Source organism: Perca flavescens, chromosome 7, assembly GCF_004354835.1.
Source record: "Perca flavescens isolate YP-PL-M2 chromosome 7, PFLA_1.0, whole genome shotgun sequence".
NCBI lineage: Eukaryota > Metazoa > Chordata > Actinopteri > Perciformes > Percidae > Perca > Perca flavescens.
The window spans coordinates 30,970,428-30,991,558 of record NC_041337.1 but is presented as its reverse complement, the minus strand read 5'-3'; the positions used below and the strand labels follow the sequence as shown (position 1 = coordinate 30,991,558).

The window sequence follows — 21,131 nt, the reverse complement described above, 5'->3', positions numbered from 1 at the left end:
CAAGCAAAAACAGTGACCTGATGGATCTCAACAAATGAATACCAATCGGGTTAGGGCCTTTCTTTATGTTGGCTCACAGATAAGGCTGGGTACCGAATTCAATACTTTTTAGGCACCGACCGAAATGCCTCCATAGTATTAAGTATTCTACAAATGCCTCGTCGTTCAATACCCAATTTCAATATCTAAGGAGTAAATTTATCAATGTCAGTGAGCTAATAAGCATGCGGCATGCTTCTACCAAGATCTAATAAAGTTGCTGTTTGGCTATCTGACCTAACATGTCGTACAGGAATGCAGGAAAAACTCTACATTAGGCACAGAGACAGGGCTCACGTAGTAGGATTTGAAAAATAAATAAAAAGATTTGTGCAGTTATGTCTTTTTTTTTGTTTTATAATATTGGTATCGGAAAAATATATATATTACAGGCCTCGCCCAGCGATATCGTTTAGGAACCAGTATTGAGGTCATGGTATTGGTATCGGTATCGGTAACGAACATTTTTGAACGATACCCAGCCGTACACACAGATGAGCATAATTTTAACACACAATTGACATCATCCGCCATTGACAACATATTTGAGATGATGTATATTTGTGTTATGACAACTTTTCAACCCAGACCTTATTAAAATGTTGACTTATGCATATGGCAACTTAATTTACAACTGTGGTAACCCCTGCGCTGCAGTCTCTCCCTGAGCTCACATTTAATAATACTGCAGATATCAGCGAGACGGCCTTCACACTACTAGGCCAATAAGTCATAGCTGTTTATTCCGCTCTGGCCTACTGTCGGACAAATTAAAAAAAATACAAGTAGAAAACTTTTAATGAAGACAATAAAAGCACGATTGCAAGACAGAAATAAAAACAAAGTCGTTATGTATTGATATTATTCCATATTAATTTGCCAAGAACTAAGGCTTTGACTTTGAGCCTACATAAAATGCTCATTGTCCACCCTATGAATCAAATGTACACTCTATGAATCAATACCTTCTCATTCTAAAACGTTTCTATATGTGCCACTGTGAGTCACACGCATTGACATTCATTTTCATGGATCTTTGAAAGTAGGACTCTATGAGACGTGACAGACTTGCTTAGTTACATACCGTCCTCTTACTACCTGCTGCAATTAAGTCTTTTTAGAGTCCAAAATTGATATATTTATTACCACGCCATGTTTCTGGATGAGTGCTCTTCATCTTCATGTAGGTGTGTTTGATAAGGGGTATCCACTTGGGCTCTGCTTTTTTAGTGGGTGGATTTTCGTATACTGTCCAGCAGCTGACTGACTGATAGATTTCTACATGTTTGCATACTGGAACGTCACTTACAAGAACCTCTTTTTTTATGTTCACACTACAACCACCTGAGCAAAGGGGGTTTTCTAAGAACAGATCGAAGAGGAGTTATCAATCGTGGGAACATTAGTAGATCTGTTAGTAGTTCAGAAGTGTCAGGGTGCATGATGTGGCCATGACAGTGGAACTGATTAAAGCCCACATCAACTTGCAGGCCCGCCCACTGAGCATGCATATTTATAGGATTACTGAGAGACCAAGGAGACTCATTAGCAGACCTAGTAGAAGCCTGCAGCTTGCGCCTTCTGCCCTTCCACCACTTCGGTCCTGAGTGTCCCCTAAAGCTCTGCTGGATAAGCCTGAGCCGCAATAATCTGTTTGTCCAGAATTGTCTCCAAAATGAGCTGGGTGATATCTTCCCTCATTCATCAGATCCTCATTCAGCTGTCTTCCCTCTGTCTGTGGTGCTGAGTTAGTCGACTGTCCTTCATGATACAAATGAAAACAAACTTCTTATCTCTGCACTCACAGGACGTTTTCTAAGTCCTGTAGGGTGTAGTGTTTTTCCCGATTGCTTTGCACATCCCCTCGATCCTCATAAGACATGTGGATTAGTGCATCGATCTTGTAATCAATAGTAGAGTGCTATTAATGAAAGCTGCATTGCAGCAACTTCGTGTGTGTTCGTGTGTGTGTGCGCTCGCTTGTGTGTGTGCACGTTTGTTTGTTCTCGTGTGTGTGTGTGTGTGTGTGTGTGTGTGTGTGTGTGTGTGTGTGTGTGTGTTCTTGTGTGTGTTCTGTGGGTGGAAGTGATTATCTATCAGTCTGGGATGCAAATCTAGTTGTAAAGAAGGTGACAATAAATACTCTTTCATATTTACTCTTGACTAATACTATCAGTGAGCCAGATAAAGTAATGCAGATGGACAGAGACCTCTAGAGTCTTTGTGTTGCACCAGGGGATCCATCTGAAAACCTGGTTAAGCGAGGAAAGAACAGGAAAGACCAAACGTTTTTAGGCTTTTAAAGCAGCATGTAACGTGATGTCCCAGTTACAAAAAAACATGGGAAATGTTTTCTTTTTGCAGTTGCTCATTAACACTAAACACAAAGTACAGCTGAGGCTGGTGGGAATGTCATCGGTTTTGCAGGTATCTGTGATGATGTATGAAATAAAAAGTCACGTCATTAAATGTCATGCTGTCCCCAAAGTGTTTACAATTAACCCAGAGTACTTATGCTCTTATAATTGAGGATAATATCTGTACAGGCATGCTGAATGTGGTCAGTCATTAGTATGTATTTACATAGCAGCGGTCCATGAGTTGATCATTTGGACGTTGTCTATGTTTTTGTGTTTCCGTCTGTGGTTTTACTGTCCACGATGTTTTTTCTTTTGATGTTTTGCCTGTGTTTTTGTATTGTCCATGCAGCATCTTGCCCTTGTCCAACACAAATTTCTCCCAAGGGAGACAAATAAAGAAGCCTTGACCTTGAACTAAATGTAATGGAAATCCATCCAACAGTTGATATATTTCAGTCTGGAGCAACCATCCATAAAGCAATGCCACAACTGTGCATAAAAATACGATTCCTTTTAGAAACTCCACCATGAACAGGCCACATGCCAAGAGATTTTTTTTCTGTCACTAACTCTGTGGAAGGGGGACACTGAAAAAATCTATACATAGTACATGTAAAACTCAGCGCTCCCTGGTGACTTTTTCGGGTCTAACAGATGGTGCTTCAGCCGAGTGATGGCTCAAACAGGTTGAGTTAAGTACAACTGACTTTTCAACTTGATATCCTAACACACAACATGAGCTGTATGAAACAGTGGATAAAAACCCATGAAAGGGTTAAGAATAGCCTGCATCTGCCTGCTGCCATTCTTACTGGTTGGCTGACTGATATTATTTCCATATTAGTTTTTGCTAATTAAAATGCGGTCATGCTTAACTTGCAGCAATCCGCTGCTTGCCTGCTTGTTTGCCTGTTACATTACTCTACCAACAGCTTGTGTGCGTGTGGGTGTTTGACAGCATTTCGTTTGGTTTTTAGTTTGCTTATAGCAGGCTAAATGACTGCTAGCACCTCAGAAGCCGCCTACTTCTTTTTACATTGGTCTGATGAAATCTCATCCTACCTGCCTGTACAGCTCGGTGTGGATTCACCATCAGTCCAACAGATGCAGATATATTCCACCTTGATGTAACTCAGCCGAGTGTGTGGGGACAACAAAACACATCAAGCTTGTTTTCAACACCTTGGATATATCAAGGTCATTTCTCTTCCTTCTGAAAACACTTCCAGTGATGATTCATGTGCTGAGATTAGTGTTGAGTATGTCTGAGTGGTGAATACTGTTGTGAATTATCTTAAAGGTAATGTATTGCATTCTAGATTAAATCATGTCAAATCATATCCTCATGATATAAATCATTTTTCAATTTAGCATGAATCATAATCACAAATGTAATGTTGAAATGTGTGCACTCAAGTAGTTCTATGGTTTTAAGGGGGGATTAATTATGAATTATTATGGTGCACAACTACAACATGAAATGATTCTAACCGTGACATAACCCACCTTATTTAAAGTACTATAAAAGTAATTTATTTTTCCTTATGGGCCACACAATATAGGTCAATTAGAATTGTGATTGTTATTAATTAGTGCTGTCAAACGATTCAAATATTTAATCGCGATTAATCACATTAATGTCATAGTTAACTCACGATTAATTGCAATTAATCACACATTTTTTCTATTCTAAATGTCCCTTCTTTTTGTCTCATTATATTTTTTCGTTTTAATGCTCTTATCAACGTGGAAAAGTGGATTGGCTTGCTTTGTGCAAATGTTTTTTTTATTGAAAACAACATTGGTATATACGTAGTGTTCAATTTCACACTAACATTCTCACTTGGAGCTAATAATCTGTCACATAATGTAACACTGTTACCTCCATTTTCCACTGCAGATAGTACTGCCTCATGCCTGAGGCGAGCGTGGCTGGTCGTCATAGCGACTATGGTTTCCCCAGACTCATTTCCTGGTTCTCGTTCTCCATAACCAACGGAAAATCAAGGAGAGGGTTAACTTTTCCTGCTACAGGTTTCCCACCGTGGTCAGAAAGAACAGAGGAGACACTTTGTTTCTCTCACTGACTGTAGAGTCACTACTCGCTCCGAAGCTAATCGCCGTGACGAGCCTACTAGCTACGCGGCTCGCAAGCCCAAACAAATGTGTGCGGCCGCAGCGTGTGTCTGTTTTGTTTCCGGTCTGTGAAATTACGAATCCCACTATGGCCACGTCAAGACCCGCCCTTCAATCACTACTATTGGCCAGGCGTCCAAGGTAACGTAACCCCATTTGTTCAGGTCCTATCCCCTGACAAATCCGCTATTCTAACCACTTGAGGTGAAATGCCTAACTCCAACCAATCGAGCTGCTTCGTAGGGCGGGTCTTGGCGTGGCCATAGTGGGATTCGTAATTTTGCTTCCGGTCTAGCTAGATCCGAAAGAACGTTAACCCTTCTTTAACTGTCTATAGGCTAATCGCGCGATAAAAAAATTGTCGGCATTAAAATGGGTTTGCGTTAACGCTGTTAATAACGTGTTAAACTGACAGGCCTATTATTAATCTTAATTGTTTTCACAACGGTATAGGGCTTTTAAGGTTACAGTAAGTGACTAAGATGCAAGCACGCTAACTCCTAATTTCCACCGGTTGCGGAATGGCTCCGTGCTCCGCTGTCCGTCAATACCCACCGGGTCCGGATTTGTTGCTGAACGGCTGCGGCCATGACTGACAGCTGAAGTCACTAGGACCCACGAGAGCTCGCAAATTCACGTAGAATAGAGCCACAAAACCAACAACAGTTAGTTTCCATCCAGAGGAGGAGAGGGGAAACAACTCTGTGCTGTGTTTTCAAGGTGTAGTGCAGGGAAATATGATCCGCCGTGAGCACGGTGGATGTTTTATTTTGTTTCTGTGCTCCACTTCCTGTCCCGCACAGTCTGAATTGTGCTGAATTGCTGCGGAGCTCTCCGGCGTCTGTCAAAAATAGAAGCTCTGTGTATCTGCTCCGGAGGGCTGTGGACCACCAGAGCTGGGACGCCGTTGGAACGCAGCCGTTCTGCAGTCAGTGGAAATGCACACATTGACTTTAATGGAAACCTATTGACTCCGCCGCCGTTCCGGAGCCGTTCCACAACCGTTCTGCAACCGTTCTGCAACTGTTCCGCAACCGTTCTGCAACCGGTGGAAATTGCCAGTTAGGGCCCTACTTTAGCGATCTAAGCGCACGGTGTGAAGCGCCTGGCGCTGGTGTGTTTAGGGCGTGTCCAAATCCACTTTTGGTAGTTCACGGCGGAAAAAAGGGTCCGTGCGCCACGCACGTGGTTTAAAAGGGTTGTACTTAGTCTCTTCATTAATTCATAGGGGTGTTTTGCGCATAACATGCAATAAACCAGTGTCATCTCCCATTCCCTTTAAAAACCAGGCGCGTTTGTACCTTGGCGCCAGTGTTGCCACAATTACTTTGAAAAAGTAACTTAGTTACTTTACAGATTACTTAATTTTAAAAGTAGTTTAGTTACTTTACAGATTACTTGATTTTAAAAGTAACGAAGTTAGATTACAAGTTACTTTATTAGTTAAATGCAGCAGCTGCCGACAACATCCCCACAGCCTCAACATAAACATGACAACCGGTTTACTGTGAGGCAGCTCAGCGTTGCCAGTAGTAGGATCTGGTTTATTATGGCACGAAAGAGAGCGAGTCAGCCGTGTTTAAGGGCAGGATTTCCGCTACAACATAGGCCTACTGCCCGACCAATTTCTTCAACTCTCCCCCACTTACTGGTTTTGCACCGAAGTCCAGCTTTTGTTGTTTGGGTGGTGGGGGACCTCCTCTCTGCTTCACTCCACCTGCTGGGACTTGCTCTGTAAGTTTGACTGCAGCGCTGCGACTCCAAATGGTTCTTCAAATTTACGTTTGTGTCGCTGCGTGGTACACGTGAACTGTCCACATGCTGAAAACGTGACTTGTCGCATACGTGACTTCACTCCCCGAGACGCAAGAAGAAAGCAAAAATATATATTTTTACTAAGGAAAATGACAAATAATAACGCACAGTGACTTGGATAAATAACTTTAATCTGATTACTGGTTTGGAAATAGTAACGCGTTAGATTACTCGTTACTGAAAAAAATGCTCAGATTAGAGTAACGCGTTACGTAACGTAGTTACTAGTAACGCGTTACTCTAATCTGAGCATCACTGCTTGGCGCATTGCTATTATGATGGTGGATTTGCTAAGCTGGGAGGAGAGATTTTCAGGAGAAGAAACTGATCTGTTCGTGCGTTACGTGAAAGTGTGCGAGCAGATCATATCATAATACTATTTCACATTGTAATTTTTGTTTGTGTGCTGCTGTGCGTCCCTGTGTGTGTAACAAGCATAGTGTGCACGCACGGTGCACGAGCCTAGGCACATTTTACTAATGCGCTGTTAAAATAACAATGAAATGCTGCGTTATTGACTTTAGACCAGGTTTTTGTTGGTCAACGGCACGATCACTTCCTGCTACCTCAAGATAGCAATACGCCAAGAATTCACCTGAACACACCTCTCTGTAAGACCAGCACTCCCATGGGCGCACAGAGGGGCGCAGGTGCATTTGCCATTTAAACGACGTGGGCGCTGGATGGTCTTAAAATAGCAAAGACACTTGCGTCGGGCTTTGCAGCCCACATTTTGCCTGGTGCAAGATAGGGCCCAAAAACACCAAGTTCACTTTTGGTTACATATACATTCTGGGCAGACCCATGGGTAGACCCAGCGTGTCCTGGGTCTAGATTATGTATCTCATCTGGCCTGGGAATGCCTCTGGGTTCCCCAGGAAGAGCTGGAAAACTTTGCTAAGGAGAGGGACTTCTGGAATACCTTGCTTAAGCTGCTGCCCCTATGAACCGGCCCCGGATAAGCGAATGATGATGGATGGATGGATGGATGGATGGATGTGGGTTGTGATCCAAGCGGTGCAGCTGTTTGATTTCTGCCTGAAATATGCGAAGCACATCTATCAGAATGTTATCCCAGAGAGGGCATGCTGCTGCCATTATTACCTCCTTTCCTTGCCAATATCTTCCCTTTTCTAACTTGTGATTAAATTTGGAAATGGGGGGTGGGGGTTGGTGGGGTTTAACTGTATCCTTTCATAGGGCAGATGCAGCGTGTGTGTGCAAGTGTGTGTATCAGAGACAGATAGTTTTTCTATGCATAGGTAAAAAATGTGTCCACATCTGCCTACTTGCATTTTTGTGTGTGTGTGTGTGTGTGTGTGTGTGTGTGTGTGTGTGTGTGTGTGTGTGTGTGTGTGTGTGTTATTGAGCTTCACAATGGGCACAGAGGGAAGTGCTAGTGTCTGGGAGGGCGAAACAGGAAAATGAAGAGGATTGATTCGGAGCTTTAAATAACACACTCTCCTCTCCTCCAGCTGAGTCCACCAGACACATGTCTGCCCCACACGTCACTCAACGGCCTTTCTGTCTGTGTGCGTAGCCCCAGCAGTCAGTTAGTCCAGGAACAAAAGGATTAATGGCCAAATGAAATTATTGCCTTCTCATTCCTTTTCCCCAAAGTTTCTGGTTGGCTGGGGCAATAGAATGAATCATTTCTACTGATGAATGGCGGCATTCCCTTCCTTGAGGCACCTCATTTGTCCTCGAATAGGTTAAGGCAGCAGTGAATAATGCTGCATGTGAGGTTTTGTTTTTGTATGGTAGAAGGGTTCGCTCTGTCTCTTGGTAGCTTTCTGCTTGATAGGCTTTGTGAGAGGCTGTGCTAGAATAGACATGTGACAGGGCAGGCACACCGGTTTTCTCTCTCACACTTGATAAAATTATAGTGGTCAGGGGGTTAACTACGGTGGCCCTGAAGTGCAAAGCAGGGCAGCAAATCCCACAATGCGACAGAAAAATGCCACATATTAGACACTGATCCTCGTTACGATTGGTTGCATTGCTTTTTCCATTTGAACCAAGAAAGGATCAAACAGAAATAGCATTTTTTTTCCTGATTTGTTTCAATTAAAAAAAATGATTCCAAAAAACGACCAAACTCAAAAAATGCTCTGATTTGGGTTTTTAGCAAATTTTGAAGGAGAGAAGAGGAGGGTGAGGTGACGCGGAAGTAAAGTATTTCAAAATAAAAGCCAAGCGTTTAGAATGGCCATTCTGTAACGTTTTTCTTTTTCAAAATCAGAAACCAAAAATGGAAATATGGCTCTGCATTTTCATTTATTTGTTTTTGAATTGAAATGAGAAAAAAAAAACCATGCTTTTCTATTTGATAATTTCTTGGTTCAAATGAAAACGAAAAAAAAAAAAAAAAAAACTAATCGGACCCATTTGTAAATTACAGACGAGGATCAGTGTCCATTGTAAATGACACAGTGGAACCAATCAGGACAAGGATCTAATATGTACCTACCCTTTCCGTTTCAATCTTACTAATGCTGGGGTGTCTGGGTGGCTAAATACTGCCGTGTTGTGGCATTTGCTGCCATGGTTTACACTTCAGGGCCACCGTAGTTAACCCTTAGAGAACTGAGCTCCCGCCGACGGCTGCAGGAGATTGTTTATATGATTCTCTTTTAATCAACCTGTCACAATTTGTTAGAGCCGGGGTCCGTTCCAGGAATGAGGTTTAACGAACTCTGAGTCTAACCCTGATCTCGGAGTTGATTTACCCTGAGATGGGAAACTCAGAGTTTTTGGTTCCAGAACAGCTGATTTGAGTTGGAAATTGATTTATTTGAAACAGGGACAATGCACAAATAAACATTAAACTTGTTAAACAAGAGAATATGTCTTGGGCCAGGTTATAGCAACAATTGCTGGTTCAATCATCTCAGAGTAGGTTCACTCAGGGTTACGCGCATGCAACATCACTATAAAAAGGCAGCATGAATGGAGCCTTGATACTACGATTCACCATGGTAACAACCACAAACAAACTGGTCGGCGGAAATACTCAAGCGCACAAACAGCGAGTTTGAACATGCATTTCGTTAAAAAAGCAAGACAACGGCTGCTGCAAAACGGAGAGAGAATTGGTGTGGGAGAAAATTGCTGCTTGAGTGAATGCGTAAGCATTAACAGTGTATTAATTTCATATTTAATTATCACAGTTAACTTATAATATTACTGGTGTAACTGAATTGTATTACACCTATAATTTCATTTGGGTGCAATCCTGCGGGCGAAAAAAGTAAGCTACTACTATATCCCATTCTGAGGCTGCAGCACCATGATCATTAACAGAACTATAATTTATAATCATTTATTTCTTTTTAATGGCTCTCACTGGTTTGTGTCCAGGAAACACTACAAAAAATGTTTAAAAAACGTTTCAGAGCGTTTTCTGACGGCTCTGCAGACAGTGGCTTTACTATTACAGTATGATCCGTATACACACCAATAAAGAAAACTGCCGTTTGCAAAAAACGTAATGCGACACAAAGAATCTGCTGGGATGTTAAAGCATGTCCACGATGGTTAGATTTAATAGCAAATGATGCAAATAACAAAAGGAAGTCCTAAGGCAAACAGGCAGGCAAAAACGAGAAAACCAAAGTCATCAAAAACCACAGGGAGTACAGCGACAGGAAAAACAAACGCAACTCACTCACAAAACCCTAAACGGCACAACAATCCGACACAAGACAAAGAACACACAGACTAAATACAACAAGTAAGGGTTAACAACAGGGCCGGATTGGGACTCATTTTCAGCCCTGGATTTTCATGCCTTAGACCGGCCCACTTTAGCCTACTTCACAAACGACTATATTAAAAATAATGTAATCAAAACCTTAGTATATAAGTCTGCAATAGCGCCCTGTTCTCTACATCCTTGTAATTCTGTGTATTTTGTAAAATATCACTATTTCCAAGTGTTGCTTCACAATGTAGATTTATTAAAAAAACATCTTAACAACAACCCAATGATGTTGAACAATATCATAATCTGTTTCTGTGCAAATAAGTAATCACAGATTAAATAAAGAACAAGATACACTTTCTAATGACATCTATTTTTTCCTTTGAATATTTCATACAACCTTCATAATGGGTCACAAGTAATATTTGGGCATAAAAAGTGATTATATTGTAGCTAATCTGATCATGTTTGCTTGATCACACACTGTGAAACAATAGCTTACAGTAGATGTGCCATGCACACTGACAGCAGCTATCCCTAATGCAGACTACTGGCTCTGCTTCTGACACTAAATCACATTTTATAAATTGTCATAATTCTCAGCACAAATCTCTCCTTTTTACGAAGCTTTCTGATCACGTCAAGTCAGTGTCATTATGCTGGTGCCGAATCATCTGGCATCATTAATTATCCCAGGGCATTTTTCATACAGAGCAGGTCAACACAACACTCTTATTTATTCTTATAATATTCAGTCAATGAGCAACCCTACCTGCCCAAACTGGAGTTCTGGGCTCATATAGCTGCTGCTTGGTAACGTTACTGGCTCTTCATTGTCACTGTTAGCAGCAAACTGGACTAGTAGCTGCTGCGGAGCTACAAGAACAAGTTTGATTCATAAACATAGACGCTGGTTTGCAGTCACTTCTCCTAACTAACTTAGCTTACCCGTCTCAACGTCTTCATTTGGCGTTTTGCTAAAAATAGAAAAAGTCCATCTGGCTGCGTCACTTTCTAGAGCTCTCTTTTTTTAAATTGACGCCTTTTCAGTGCCGTTTTGCGCTTTCTACTACCCGTTTAAAACAGCTTAGTTTTGCTCGCGGTGGCATCCTCCAACAAGCACCAGTGACTTGTGTACGCTGACGTATTTTTTTTTCTTTTTTTAGCAAGGTGCTGCCGTCGGAGGACTCCGAACATAAATAGGTCATCATTGACCAGGCTGCACTCTGCGAGTGGGCTGCACGAATGAAGAGAACGGTGGGCTGCAAGAAAAAATAAATACTGTAAATACAAAAAGTGGGCTGCGAGTGCAGGCAGCATAGGGACAGCATCCATAATATTCAACTATGATTTCAACCCGGTGTCATACCTGAACACCGGCCCTCACAACCAAACAACCAGACCGGCCCAATTCTCCCGGTGCTCCCGATTAGCCAATCCGGGCCTGGTTAACAAGGGACAGGTGACACGAGGGCTGGGGAACAGGCATCAGGGCGGAGCAGACAATCACAAAAGGCGGGAAAACACAATACAGGAAGTAAAACAAGACCAGACCAGACTACCAAAATAAAACAGGAAACAGAATCATACAACCATGACACAATCTAAAATAAAAACCATAACAGAGCGTTCGTTCTTTCTGCAGCAGAAAGCTAAGGCTTCTGTCTTTAACCTCGTCAAGTGTTTACTCGCGGGGACGTCATCACGTCATGTGACGTCTGCTGCAAAACCCAATGACGCAATTTCTGTTGCAGATGAAACTATCAAAACGCATTTACACTCTGCGCATAAAAATGAGCATATCGCAACAACTAAAAAATTGACAGAGTTCAAATAACTTTTGGAGGGTTAAGAAATATTTAGTTCATGTTTCTACATTGACAAATCCTTTGGATTATTATGGATATATTTAGTCAAATTTGATGAAATCACATTATTTTTCATATCATCATCATACAATGCACAGTCACTATTGTCTTTTACCTTCAGGCCAGAGATACAGATCACTTATATTCAGGACCAAGAGAGCCATGACAAGTTTTGTGCCTACATCTATCAGAAATATGAATGATTGACACATTTACTATTTTAACTTTTTGTAATGTAATTTATGTAATTGTTGTTTTTTTAATGCTTATTTATCATGTATTTATCTATTGTACTTTGCAAGCTTTGGTTACTATTTATGTTACTATTTATTGGTAACTATTTACTATTTGTCTATATGGAACTGTGTGTGTGTGTGTGTGTGTGTGTGTGTGTGTGTGTGTGTGTGTGTGTGTGTGTGTGTGTGTTAGATTATGCTGTGTTCGTGGTACTGTACATGCACTGATGCTCAACACAAATTAAGTTCCTAACGGATAAATAAAGTTCTTTGAATTGAATTGATATAATCAATAACTCACACACACACACACACACACACACACACACACACACACACACACACACACACACACACACACACACACACACACACACACACACACACAGTCAATCAGAGGAAAAGTGCAGAGGCTGAACTGAACACAGACGACAACACTGTCATGGCTATTTCTGCCAAATTATCTACAGACGTCACTGGGAAGAAGAGCAAAACAGAAAAAGTTACAAGCTTGCATGCCTGTTTGAAAGCTCAACTCCTCACTCCTCTCCTCCCGTATATCTGCACTATATTTGCATGTTATCTGGCCTTTCCATTTTCCACGGCTGAATAGCTGATGTTTTGCAGCCAGCATATCTATTAGTGAGCTGCTGGTGGCTCTGCCTTCCCCTTTTCTGACTCAGAGATTACCATTTAGCTACTTTTCCTACAGCCAGCACTACAGCACCCATTTTTGTTCGGAAACATTGGAAACGTGCCTCTCCTCTCTCCTCTCCTCTCCTCTCCTCTCCGGTTTCGTCTCCTCCTCCTCTCCACCTCACCTCCCTCTCCTCTTCTACCTCTCCTCTTTTGTTTACTCACCTCCTCTCCGCTCCAAGAAATCAAATTGTATCTGGTTTTGAAGATTTTTGAAAATGTGTTGATCCCATTGTTGTTATGAGAGCTTATTTTTTTAATCCTCTAATGCTTCTCTGTCATTGTTGCTGACTAACAGAAATGAGAATGTGTTCACCGAAGTAGTGTTTTCTTTTAATTCTCTTGGCAAGCGATGCATAACAATTTTTTTTTTCTGAACAGCAGTTTAGGAAGTCTTGTTAACAGGAAAATATGCAATATGTATGCATGAAAGTTCAGAGAACAGCACAACACATGCCCTTTAAAAAAATGTAATTTAAAAAAACTTTTTTTCTGCCCTCTGCCGTGCTCAGTGTTTGGTGCAAAGTGGAATTTGGCAATCTGTTTGTGTCGTCCCCAGTGCTCGGAGGCTTGGCTGCAGTCAAAGTACACTTAAAAACACACAGCTTTCTGTTAGGTGAGATAACTGATCTCTGGTGACCATTTAGTGGCCTGCACCTCTGACACTGATGTGAAACTAAGCTTATCGTGCCATTGACAACTCATTTGTTCACCCATCCATCTATCCATTCACCCATACCTCTATCTACTATCATGCTGCTTATCCCAGTCAGGGTAGGTATGGTGGCAGAGGGAGCAGAGCAGACGTTTTAATATTTTACCCAACTTCCTAAATGAGGTACTGAGATGCCTTAACCCAAACTACTGCACTGCTTCTGTGTCAATATGTTTATAGCAATGCTAGCTAGAAAGATACACACAACTTCATTCGCGTTACATCCATTTGCTGCTTTTTGTCCAAAACCGACTTACATTCAAACAACGTAGAATGGAATACCACCATAAATTTGACATTTTTGTTTTGAGTGAAATGTCTCAACAATGTTTAGATGGATAGTCTATATCAACGACGAATCTTTTAAGGGATTGTTCAGGTGCCGCCAGAAGATCCGCCTGATGTCCCTTAATTTCGGCCGGATGTCCGTCACCTTCTCTTTTTTTTGTGTTGGCATTCTAAACTCCAGTCTAATTATGAGTACTATAGTTAACTGCTCCTCAGATCTCTGCTGGGTAAATTGTGACAGCTAGCTAGACTATTTGTTCAATCTGTGTTTTCTGTTGCACGACTAAAACAACTTTTCACTGAGCACATGTTCCACCAAAACAAGTTCCTTCCCCAGGCTATTTTGCAGAGGCACTGTCATTGAGTCCGGTGCTTAGCGCCACCCAAGACAATTGTGATTGGTTTAAAGAAATGCCAATAAACCAGAGCACATTTTTCTCCCATCCCGGAATGCTGTATGGACTAGCCAGATCTTCCTCCGCAGCACTGTGCAGGAAGGTCTGGCAAAGCGAGACTAGATGGATAGCTTTGATATTTTGGACAGGCATTCATGTCACATGTCTAACCCTGATAACAACAAACATTGATTTTAGGGAAACTGAAGACGTATAATAAGGGGGGAAATATGTCCCTCCTCCCTTTCAAAAATCCATGGTTTTCATCCATGAGTGAAAAACTACAATTTAAAACTGGTAGGCTGCAGCACAGGAAGAAAAGTACCACCATTCAAAGTGATTTGTACTCTGCATCTTATCATTTACAGCCTTAAGCATTAATTTGCATTATGTATATGCAGCACATTTTGAATGCTTGTGCTGTTGTGTATTTTGTTGCATTTCCCTGAATTTGCAGCTCATTTCCCACACTGAGGCTCTTTGCAGAGGAGACGTGGAGGAGTGGGAAAGTGGATGTGTCACTACATATCACTGTCCCAAATATAGAAAATATCTGCTGTTGGGTAGTGGGTTTCAAGCCAGAGAATAAGGGAGGGGAAAGGTGGAGAGTGCGGGAGGTCCTGAGGTGCACCTTGTTGTGCTGTCAAATACAGATCTCTCTATTATGTACTCCATTTTTGCCGTCTCTTACTCTGCGTCTCCCTTCCGACTTCTGCTCTCTCTTCCTCTGTCCAGCAGTAGTCTCGCTTTGCCAGACCCTCCTCCACAGCATTCTGAAGGAGTACAGAGATGCACAGAGCGAGAGAAAACTCAGATTGGACAGATAGTCTAGCTAGCTGTCTCAATTTACCCTGTCAACGATAGTTCTAATCAATCCACCAAATTTAAAATTTCAACACAAAGAAAGTGGAAGGAATGTCTTGGAATGTTGAGGATATAGACTATCAAAATCCTAACTCTGAATATGAAAAAAGAGTTTCTGGGTTTTGGTGTCAACATAGAGCAGTTTTTTGTTTTTCTTTTAAATACTTTGGCAATGAGAAACTTCCGTGTTTCTTCTGTTGTTTTTGACTGACCTGTTCCAAGATGACTGACAGTATCTCGTCTCTTGCAGGTATCTGGATCAAACCCAGCCGGACATCCAGGATGAGGGAGAAGAGGGCTGACTTTGTGGCAGGATGCCTGGGAGGAAGAGTAATCGCAGCTGGTGGTCTAGGTCAGCACCTCCATCCGTTCTTTTCTGTCAATTAAATACAGCACGGTGCTTTGACCCATGCAGGAAAAAGGGATGAGAGACACAACAATCACAGGTCATCCTGTCATTGATTTCCAATGTTGCAGCACCTTTTGTCTGCTCATGGACATACCTTACAATGGCTGTACCGTACTATATATTTTTTGGTATATAATGAAATAGAATTGAGTTGTAGTTTCAATAAAACCTATTACTCAAACATTTAAAAAACACTTTTACGTTGTGTAGTCATAAAGTTATGTATAATGTAGGACAAATAAACTGATTGCCATGTGTAAAATCGGTGGATTGCCCCTTTCAATCACATAACCCATTTGTGTTTATGATGACACTCTTTCTAAAGCACAAAGTAAAGGTTGTTTCTGAAGAATCACCATATTAATACTACTATTACTATTACTAGGTAACTTAAAATATGTTCAGATATTCCCTGTATACTTACAGTTGGCTTCATTTGATAATAAAAAACCCCACCACCTACAGACAGTGAAGTTGTATATGCCGACTTCACTGCTAACAGCAAACTCTGATTCATCACAAACACGACGCGCATCATACACATGCTTACACACACAACTAAATTAATTTTCCATTAACTTTCCATTTTCTCCTTGACTGAGCTGCATTTGTTAAAGTAAATATAGTGTGACGAGAGACTGAGCAATGCTACAAATTAATCACAGGTCAGCTTTTATCCTCAATGACATGCTTATTAAGCAGAGATTGACTCCCTTTCCTGTGCACCTGCATGCATCAGCAAGATTACACTCATATACTGTATATATATATATATACAGTACCAGTCAAGTTTGGACACGCTTTCCCATTCAAGTGAATAAGAAAACGTGTCCAAACTTTTGACTGGTACTGTATGTGTGTATATATATATATATATATATATATATATATATATATATATATATATATATATATATATATATATATATATATACATACACATACATATGTGTGTGTGTGTGTGTGTGTGTGTATGTGTATATATATATATATACACACATACACACACACACACTGATGTGGTAGTTATAGAATGACATGTATTGCCAAAAACATAACTTTTTATTGTGTTGTAGTAATATTATTTTTAACTGTTTAACCAATAGTATTAAGTTAGTAGTATTATCGTGTTATAGTATAGTATTAATTATCCAACATTCCTATTGTCAGTAAACGGTTAAACAGTTGATCAATAACATCCCTGTTTCAGAACGGTCTGAAATCTGGGGTTTTTGCTCACATGGATTACAAAAAATAAGGAAAAGCATAATAGTTCTCCATTTGTTGATTGACACCTCAGTCCTTAGATTGTTTAACACATTCCCATGTAGGCTTAATACAAAATAGTTTTGTTCTTTCTCCACAGCTCAAAGTGACAGACCCTAATGTGTAGGGACGTGTGTGTGTGTGTGTGTGTGTGTGTGTGTGTGTGTGTGTGTGTGTGTGTGTGTGTGTGTGTGTGTGTGTGTGTGTGTGTGCGAAAATAGAGGAAAATGCCAATATTGTCCTGCTGAGAGAGACAGTTAGAAATTCAGGAGGCGCCAACAGAGACAGAGAAAACTAGATGGTTGAATGAGATACAAGAATGGAAGAGACTGTGTGTGTGTGTGTGTGTGTGTGTGTGTGTGTGTGTGTGTGTGTGTGTGTGTGTGTGTGTGTGTGTGTGTGTGTGTGTGTGTGTGTTTGTGTGCAGATGCCAGCGTGAGGGAGAGTAAGAGGAACAGAGTTAGATATGGTATATTTTTCTCTGTGCGAGTGTCAGCTGCGAGTCTGGCTCACCATCTAATCTATGGGGATATTTTGGGCATGTGAGTCATAGCTGGTTTATAGCACATTTCCAACCCTATGCCTTGACTTGGGAAATAAAAGAGGAAAATACATCCACAAAGACCAAAATACTGTTTAAGTTTAAGTTCAGGTTAAGAATGAAGGATTAAAATAGTCTTTGCATAAGTTGTATATATGTTCCTATTATACTGTATATAGATTAACTCACTTGATGAAAAAGCATACGTTTTCTGCACTTTTTGTTCATCTGTCCAAGGCTTCTTAAACTGTTGATCACAACATTTTGTTAAATGAGCTGCTTTCCATTGGTTTGGTGATTCTACTCCCAACTGGTTGTCAACGGTGTCCCAAAAGGATAAATATTATACCTCTTATTATTTTCTCTATAGATAAAGTATTATTTTTTCAACTTAGCATCTTAATGTCCATTTCTATGCTGATTAAATATGCCGCTCATTGAATTGACATTTCGATCAAGAGACCAAAAACCATGGCGATGCGAATTGTAATTTTTTTTTAAGGAAAAAGACCCAACAACTTCCATAGTAAACATACCTTGCTTATACTACACATTATATTACACGCATATTTACAAAAGAACTGGAAGAAGCAAGAAAGAAGGTCAAGGATGAGTCCTGTGAATGACTTGCTAAAATATAATAAGTGCTGTAAAGAGGGAATGTAATGATGCTATGTACAGCACACATCATACCACAAACTGTACTGCAGGCTTGCTGTGGCCTTCCTTTAGACCTAAAGTGCTGTGTTATTCTCGCTGTCTGAAAAACGGAAGCAGGAGGTCAGAGAGAGATGAACAGAAAAGACAGATAATAAACACTTGTGAGCTTCTGAAAGGGTAACGCTGAAGACTAGGGATGGAAACATTAGAGGATGAAATTGATATTGGAGCTGCAGATGCAAAAAACACAGACTGCAACAGATGATTCACAATGTTTTTTCGCCGATTAACCCTTGTGTTGACTTCCCGTCGACCATGCACTTGTTGTCCTCCCAGCAAAATGAACCCGGTCTGTTCAGCCTTTTTATGAAGCATAAAGTAAAAATTATCACCCAACTTCATTCCAAATCATTACCACTACTTTTACACTTATTCTTTTGAATTTATGGTCAATAAACTTTATTTACTGTACATGAAATTATACCTCATTTCGGAGAGTAAAATAAGCAGAAATTATTAATTATTTTCACTATAGTGAAGATCCGATGAGTATTTGTTGATGGATTATCACAGACTGGTATATGTCAATGTTTAGTCAGGATACTGTTTTCAAACCATTTTATTATTTTGAGTGGCAGCACATATTTCCGATAAAGAAATTTAGAAAACGGGTCAAATTTGATCACCAAGATCACCAAGACCAAGTTGGACCAAGTCAGTTGCAGTTTGTTCCAGCTGGTTTGGGGGGGGGGTATATATATATATATATATATATATATATATATATATATATATATATATATATATATACACACATATATACACATATATATAGATAGATAGATAGATAGATAGATAGATAGATAGTACAGAGATTAATCACACTAAGCTACAGTTATTCAATTCAATTCAATTTTATTCATAGCATCAAATCATAACAGAATTATCTTGAGGACACTTTACTGATAGAGTAGGTCTAGACCACATTCTATAAATTCCAAAACCCCAACAATTACAGTAATTCCCTCAAGAGCAAGCATTAGCAGTAGCTATTGGGACAGTGGCGAGGAAAATCTCCCTTTAAGAAGAAACCTCGGCAGACCCAGACTCTTGGTAGGCGGTGTCTGATGGGGCCAGTTAGGGGTGTGATGAACAGTGGCGATAATAGTCACATTAAAGATAATGGAACAGTGACTTTGAAGGTAGTCTTGGAAGTTCATGTCATAGCAGGGCACATCGTGTCATACTGTGTAGTGCAGTCTCCAATACCGGATCCTGACTACTCTGTGCGTATGAACATCACAGCAGGGCGTTGCTGTGCTCTGGGGAGTAAACTCCCCAGAGCTAGGTTAGTAACAAGCATTTCTGGGACAGGATGCATACAAAAGGAAACAAGTGTAAACAGAGATGAGAGAGTGCGCATGAGTATTTCCGCCGACCAGTTTGTTTGTGGTTGTTACTATGGTGAATCGTAGTCTCATGACTCCATTCATGCTGCCTTTTTATAGCGGTGGTGCACGCGCGTGAACATACTCCGAGTTGCTTGAACCAACTCAAATCAGCTGTTCTAGACCCGAAAACTTTGAGTTTCCCATCTCAGGGTAAATAAACTGAGACATCAGGGGCCTGTTGCACAAAAGTAGAATGAAGATATCCAGGATAAATGAAAAAGTGCAGCTTGACTTACTGTGATCCGCTCATCGCGGCTTAATCGGTTGCACGTTTGCCGAGCCAGGATCAGACGGTGAAGCTATGTCAAGCCAGGTGTAGATAGCTGGGATAAGTGCACTTTAACGGCTTTCTTAAATAGACCACGGTATCGATCACAGATTTACTGATGCAGAAATGGAGACTACGCGTGCGGCACATGTTTCACCCGCTGAGCAGCAACTAATTAAGGAAAGTTATGAGGAGGTAAGCATATATGCAGAAAAGGGAAATATGGCTGTTGTTAAAAATCTACTTACTAGTCACTCCACATTTTTACAAAGTTGTTCATTCTGTTTTAATTGCTTTAATGTGCTTGTTTTATGTGTTGGTTTTATTGCTATATCTGTTTTTATGTGCTAAATGTGCTGGTTTTACTGTAAAGTGTCTTTTAGCCTACCATGTAAAGCACTATATAAATTAAATGTATTATTATTTAGCTTACTTTGCCATAAAAGTGAGCAGAGGGAATTAATGTTCCTCGGGAAATTTACCCTAAGGACTAGGCTTAATTTCAAACCCTTATTCATAATGCGAGAATATGTTTTACAACCATATGCACAAATCTCTATGAGCTATGTCTAATTCTAAATACCTTTCTACAATTAATGATCATACCGAACAAACATAGAAAAATAAGTAAGTGACTTCAATACACACTGTAAGCATATCTGTAAAACAATGTAGCCTATTATTCATGTTTTTTTATTCTCACTCCCAAGCTTGAAGATGACAAGTGACAGCACCAAAATAAAATGATTAAGAAGCTTTGAACACATTCTCACTCCCATCTCGTAAAATACGGACGTTTGGTCATGTGCCATTGTCGTCGTTATTGATGCTAAAAGTCTCCAGCGCTGCATGGTGTGGGAGGATCTATACTATAAATAAATTGAATGGAATTGAAATTCAAGCATCAACCTGTAGGCCCTCATTATCAGACTATCATCATCAGAGCCTAGACAGGTCAGACTCTGTCTTGTTTTTATTATAGGAACACATGAAAACCTTTTTTTGGGGTATTTTGGAGGTTGCCCAGCCTCGCGACTCTAATCAACTACTTGTCGTCCATGTGTTAAAGAGATAATGAAAAATCTTTTTATATTGGCGGAAATTGCTTGTGTGTGGTGTCTAGTCTTCTAGCTTTCAATTATCTTAAGGTCTGTTGTTCCCACCTTTACATTCTCACTGATACAAACAGGCCTCTAATAAATCTTTGACGTTAATAATGTTAAAGGAGCATGAAAGTAACAATTCCCTTCAAGAAGAAAATCCAGCCAAAAATCAATCTTGAATCTTAGCAGTAAAAGTCAGTTTTGGTGTCAATGTCTGGGAATTAAACAACAACGGCTTATTTCTAAGCTCCTCCTCTTGCAAACATGTTAAGAAACCTAATCCGTAACTGAAGTAGAAGATGGAGAGGCAGGTTGAGG

At 40.5% G+C, this 21,131-nt stretch overlaps 1 protein-coding gene across 1 annotated transcript in view; it reads left to right on the top strand.

Annotated features, from left to right (window-relative positions):
* The window catches only part of klhdc8b (kelch domain containing 8B), a 151,807-nt gene that overhangs the window by 126,013 nt on the left and 4,663 nt on the right, over positions 1–21,131 (top strand). Inside the window, exon 4 of the mRNA XM_028583609.1 lies at positions 15,366–15,467. Within this exon, the coding sequence (XP_028439410.1) occupies positions 15,366–15,467 (102 nt within the window). The remainder of the gene's footprint in view (positions 1–15,365; positions 15,468–21,131) is intronic.